Source organism: Suricata suricatta, chromosome 2 (assembly GCF_006229205.1).
Source record: "Suricata suricatta isolate VVHF042 chromosome 2, meerkat_22Aug2017_6uvM2_HiC, whole genome shotgun sequence".
Classification (NCBI taxonomy): domain Eukaryota; kingdom Metazoa; phylum Chordata; class Mammalia; order Carnivora; family Herpestidae; genus Suricata; species Suricata suricatta.
Window position 1 is genome coordinate 178,057,482 of NC_043701.1, and position 6,093 is coordinate 178,063,574.

The following is a 6,093-nucleotide window of genomic DNA, read 5'->3' on the forward strand; positions in this document are numbered from 1 at the left end:
CTACACTGTTGTTCACAGCTCAGCTCGGATGCAGCCTTCCTGAAGCCACCCTCGGTCCCTCACGTCACCAGGAAGTAAGCAGGAAGTGAAACACAGCCAACGCCAAAGGCTCTTTTTAGGGGGATGAAACAGTGTAGGCTGCCTCAGGCCTAGGACGCATGTCAGGCAAGGCCCGACAAGGTGGCCCGGGTCTGGCTTTGGAAAGCCTTGACTGCCCCACGCTGGAGATCTGCCGACACCAAGGATTCAGCCGTCTAAGAGGACAGTGACACGGTCCGCTCTGGGCCTCAGAAAGCAAACCAGAGGGGAGCTTTGCTCCTGGACCCACTTGCAAAATTGCTTGCATTCTGCTTTGGAGCGCAGTGGAATCTGTGTGCTGTGGATGCAGAACCACGGATTTGTAGCCTGATAGCCTTAGATTCAGATGTGAGTCAGAGATGCTCAGCATGTGCTCCCTGGATGACTTTCTTTATCAAGAATTATCTGGAAGGGGCACGTGGGTGGTTCAAGCTGGTTAAGCATCGAACTCTTGATTTCAGCATAAGTCATGATTTCATGATTTGTGAGTCTGAGCCCCACATGGGGAGCTGCCCTGACCGCACTGAGTGTGGTTGGGACTCTCTCTCCTTTTCTCTCTGCTCCTCCCCTGCTCTCTCTCACTCTCTCTCAAAAACAAATACTTTTTAAAAATTAAAAAAAAAGAATCATATGGAAGATGTGTTAAATATTTAGATTCTATAGCTCCACAGATGTTATGTATCAGACCAGAGGGAGGAGCTGTCCCAGAACAGGCATTTCAAGTGATCTCAGGGTTATTATAAAACAGGTTGGTGGCACCTGGGGGGCTCAGTTGGTGGACCATCCAACTTTGGCTCAGGTCATGATCTTACAGTTCTTGGGTTTGAGCCCCGCATTGGGTCTCTGCTGACAGCTCAGAGCCTGGAGCCTGCTTCAGATTCTGTGTCTCCTTCCCTCTCTGGTCCTCACTGGCTCCTGGTCAGTCTCTCTCTCAAAAATAAACATTAAAAAAAATTTTTTTAAAACAGGGTGACCTCAAAGAGTCTGCTGCGGTGCGTCACACAGTACACCTCGACACATAGCCGTCCGATCCGCCCCGTCCATCTGCCTCACCCTGGGAGCTGGTTAGAAGGCAAATTCATGGGCTCCACGCGGGAGCTGATGAGTCGGAATCTGGTTTCCTGAGCTCTCCGGGTGGCTCTTACGCACAGGGGTTAGAGAATCACGGCTCTTGCACAACCCAGACCCCAGGTTTATACAACCCACACGGGAGAGCGTGTGGCCTGCTGGGCTTGCAGGTGTGGAGGGCACACACGTGAGAACTTACAGGCACCAGGTGAGAAGTAGTAGTACAAGATGAAGACCGTTCTTCGCATTCTTACAGAGTCGGTGACTATTTGAACCGTTAATGTATCGGATGAGGATTCAAAAACAGGAACGTAGTCATGTTTACTGCAGACTTTCCCTAGCAGAGAGCCCTTGGTGGAGTTTCCATCAAAAACTTTAATGTTTTCATTTTCGCACCCGCCACTGGGATCAAGCCTGTGAACAGAACACACGAGTTGTTGGGGACAAACCACCAGGCAAGGGGGTTCAGCGGGGAGTCCACTGGTCACCTTGGGAAGGCAGTTTGTTGCCATGAGCAACCACCCCTCCCCCCTCCTCATCAACCCGCCCACCGTCAATCTGTAAAGGACTCGGGAAGCACCAGGCTTGGCCAATGACTCTGTAAGGTCGAGGGGAAGTGGGACTCGAGTCGGGGACTCCTTTCCTTCTGTCTCCATCCCTCCCGATCCTCATGGTTCAAACTGTGGAGTGGAAGCCTCGTTAGAATTCATTCCCTTTGACATTTGAAATCCAAGCCTGTTGAAAGGTGAAGCAACATTCCTCCCATGGCCGCCTCTCTCACGGGAAGGCAAATTGAGCATCTCCCCAGACGACGACCCTTCCCTCCCTCTTATCACCCCGTCCTCGTCCCTAAGGGTGGCCCGTGCCCTGCACTGGTCAGAACCCTGACACAGTCGCAAGATGGCTTAGAGGGAAGAGCATACGGGTAGACAAACCTGAATCCTCCTCTCCCCGCAGCCCCTTCCCTGCTGGGTCACTTTGGATGAGCTGCCCAGGATTTCACTCACTCTCCCTTCCGTAAGCGGGGAGGGACATCCGGGCTTTCTTCCCTTCCTGTGGGAGGTTTATAACTGTCTGCACAGGATGCACCTGGCACAGGCCTGGCACACGGAAGTGTCTAAGAAATGTGAAATGCTCATCTCCCCTCCCTATTTCCCCGCTGCCATCCTCTCTCTCTCTACACATCAAGAATAATGTATATAATTCTTAATAGCCTTTAATTCTAAAAAATATGGAAGTTCCTACTCTCTTTTGTTCCCTTGAAGGCCAAACAGAAGTCAGTTCCAACTTCCCTGTCGTAGGGCCACAGATCTCAAAGTGTGGCACCTCGGTCCCACCAGCAGCACCACCAGCAGCACCTGGGAAATTGCTACCTGCGCACATTCTCAGGCCCCGGCCACGCCCATCTGGGTCAGAATCTGGGCCCAGGGTCCCACACTCGTGCTTTGACAAAACCCTCCGGCATCTTCTGATACCCCCCGCCCCCAGTTTCAGAACCACGGGCAGAGGGTAAGAGTAGGGGCCACAGGGCAAGGCTGCTGGATCCAGTCCCTCTCCTGCGTGTATGTCTGTGACTCTGCGCATGCGAAGGGACTTCTCTGGGATTTCTCACCCACTGAGCGGGGATTAGATTGCATGACCCCAGAGGGCCGTTGAGCGGATCAACTGGGGAGATTCCCATGGAGCCCTGAGACAGTCTTGCGCAGCGCCCTGTGCTCAGCCTGGCCTCCCGCTGCCATACCCTGGGCACTTACAGAGAACACGTGTGAGAGTATTCATTTCAAAATAAAAAATGTAAAATAAAAAAACACCAGTGCCCCGTTCCTTGCCCCTGCCCAGATTTACATGGGGTGCAGCCTGGGAATCTGACTTTCTGGAAGCTCCCCTGCCGATTATGATGCATAGTTTGAAGTCAGGAGTTCAGTGTTTTAGGGCCTGGAACCTGGAACTAGACTAGCTGGATGCTAACTAACCCTGGTCGTTCCACACACTGTGTGACCCGAGACGCGTTCTCAATCCCTTGTGCCTGTGACACTGAGGCTTTCCTCACAGGGCCTCCGTGGCCGCAGCCGGGGCCCAGTCATCAGTCAGTGGCTGTGAGCCGTTATGACCAGCATCATGGTCACGGGAGTTACCACTCCAGGAGCAGCTGATTTCTTTTCAACACAGACTCCCTGGTAGGGCCAGAGGTCAGCCACCCTCATTAGAGAGTAAAACTCTACTTACTGGAAGTGGGAGAAGATGAGTCTGATGCTTTTGTTTTCTGGCCTCTGTAGAGTCCAGGTGCAGTCTTCATTGGGGTTGAGTTGCAGGATTAGGGCTCTATGGGCATCTGACTGGCTGGTACCTCCCACGGTAGCCCGGCAGCTTGATTTGCCTGGTAGAGACCACAGTTGGCACTGAGGAAAGTCAGCGGCTCCTACCCTTCTCCTCTGGGGGCTGGGACTCTACCTCCCACATGCACTATCTGTACAAGCACGCAGGTGATTGTGAATGGTATTTAACTCAGTCCAAAGTAAGCCATCAACAACTGATTCACCCCTCTTAGAGTCCTTGCAGAGAAAATATTTATGATTTTTCTATATGTGGTGCATAAAAAAGTAAAGAATATATTAGGACTTGAAAAAAGATAGTTTTAAAAAGAAACTTTATATGTACAATATGCAAAGAACTCCTAAAACTCAATCATTACAAGACAAACCAATAAAAAATAGACAAAGGGCCGAAATAGATATTCCTCCAAAGAAGACATAAAGGCCGACAAGCACATGAAGAGATACTCCAACATCATTAGTCATCAGGGAAAATGCAAATGAAAACCACAGTGTGATACTACTTCACACCGTTTTAGAATAAGAAACAAAACTAGAGTCAAACACAGAAAACAAGAGTTTGACAAGGATGTGGAGAAATTGGAACCGTCCTGCAAAGCTAATGGGGCCATAAAATGGGATGGCTGCTGGGGAAATGGTCCGACCAGTTCTCAAAAGATTAAACAGGGAGTTACCATAACCCAACAATTCCACTTCTAGGCATGTCTCTACAAGGAATGAAAACATCCGCACACGAATGTTTATAGCCTCGCTGGCCAAAATAACCAACAAGTGGAAACAACTCAAATGTGCATCAACTGATGAATAAATAAGATCTGGTCCATCCATACAACGCAGGATCAGGCAGCAATCAAAAGGAATGACGTGCCGGCACGCGGTGCAGCGTGGAGGAACCTTGTATATATCATGCTGGGTGAAAGACCACACTTGTTGAAGGGTTTCATTGACAGGCAATGTCCAGATTAGGGAAATCGATGAGACAGAAAGTAGATTGGTGGTTGCCTTGGGCTGAGAGCGTTGGAAAGAACAGCTGAGTTTCTTTCTGAGGTGATGAAAAAGTTCTCACAATAGACAGTAGAGATGGTGGCACAATTCCGTGCATATACTAAAAACCAGTAAGTGGATTTTATAGTATGTGAATTGTATCCTAATAAAGCTATTACAAAAGAAAAGGAAGAGAAAGAAAAAGGAAAGGAGGTGTAGCAGCAACTATAATGGAATGTGAATTAAAAAACCAAATACTTCAGAATGGAACCCAACTAAGGATTTAAAAACTCCACTTAGAGGGGCGCCTGGGTGGCTTAATCGGTTGAGCATCCGACTTCAGTTCAGGTCGTGATCTTACAGTTTGTGGGTTTGAGTCCCGCATCAGATTCTATGCTGACAGCTCAGAGCCTGGAGCTGCTTCCGATTCTGTGTCTCCCTCTCTCTCTGCCCCTCCCTTATTTGTACTCTGTCTAAAAAATAAACATTAAAAAGAAAATTTTAAAAAGAAAAAGAAAATTTAAAAACTCCATTTAGAAACAAAAAGTTCCTCATTTTCTTTTTATCTATGACTGATGAGTTATGTCCTTATAACAATAGTTTATTTCTTTTTCCCTACAATAACTACTATTATGTTTATTAGTAACAAACATCAGAAAGCAAAGAAAAAAGTATGTAATCCCACCCGGCCAGGATAAAATGGCCATTAAAAACTTTTTGTAAATACTTCAGAACCTTTCCTTTCTTACTTCCCGATTTTTAAAAATGCTCCAATATATGTATTTTAAACAACACCATATGATACAAATCTCAGGTAGCTTTTTTCCCCCTCTATCTCCTAAGGTAGATCTTGGGCACCTTTCTTATAGCTCGGTCTTACTTGTAAGAAACTGCCAAAGCATACACCTTTGTGTGGATTTACAACTTACTTAATAACTGAGGAAAATTCACATTGCTTTTTACAATTGGGTAAATGCACTGTGTGTTTGTTTTTGTGTACTTTTATAATTACCTCCGAACTATTTAATTCTCAGTAGTAAAATTACCTGGTAAATTTCTTTGTGCTTTTTAAAAACATTTTTACGTATATTGACATGTAGGCTTGAAAAACACTTAGTACCAATTTGAAATCACATCAAAAGCATATGAACAAATGTTCTCTGTAATACGGCCATTAGCAGATAATTTAAATGTCAAAACTTTCAGCAGAGGCCCCTTGAAAGGAAGTCTCCCTGTTTTGTTAGGGGGGAGAAAACTGGTTCAACTTTCTTACCTTCAGACTCGGTGGCATTGAACTCCGCCAAACACGACGCAATGGCAATGACGAGGACCAAGGGGACGAGGCTTCTCACGGCCTCCATCTTTGTGGGGGAAGAACAGCCCAGGGGGCAAGCAGACTTTTATACCCCTCGGTGTTTCAGAGCCTGCGGGCCTCCTGAGCTTCCTGGCGACCTTCAGGGGACCGCGTCGGCCAGGGCAGGCAAGGGCTAAGCTCACGTGAGAGGACAGCAGCTGTGTGACCCGTTTGTTATCAGCAGACGCCAGCGGCCAGTGCTCCCTCTCGGGCCCCTTCCTGGGAAGTTTGCAGAAAGTCCCAGCTGGGACCCTCCTGGCAGGGGCTCTCCAGCAC

The 6,093-nt window shown here is 47.9% G+C and overlaps 1 protein-coding gene across 1 annotated transcript in view; it reads right to left on the reverse strand.

Moving 5' to 3' along the window:
* Positions 1-5,873, reverse strand: part of CUZD1 (CUB and zona pellucida like domains 1) — a 12,665-nt gene extending 6,792 nt beyond the window's left edge. Inside the window, exons 1-3 of the mRNA XM_029917145.1 lie at positions 5,737-5,873; positions 3,373-3,523; positions 1,346-1,560 (exon numbers count right to left, since the gene is read on the reverse strand). Of these exons, the coding sequence (XP_029773005.1) occupies positions 1,346-1,560; positions 3,373-3,523; positions 5,737-5,824 (454 nt within the window). The 5' untranslated portion in view covers positions 5,825-5,873. The remainder of the gene's footprint in view (positions 1-1,345; positions 1,561-3,372; positions 3,524-5,736) is intronic.
* Between the last annotated feature and the right edge of the window lie 220 nt (positions 5,874-6,093).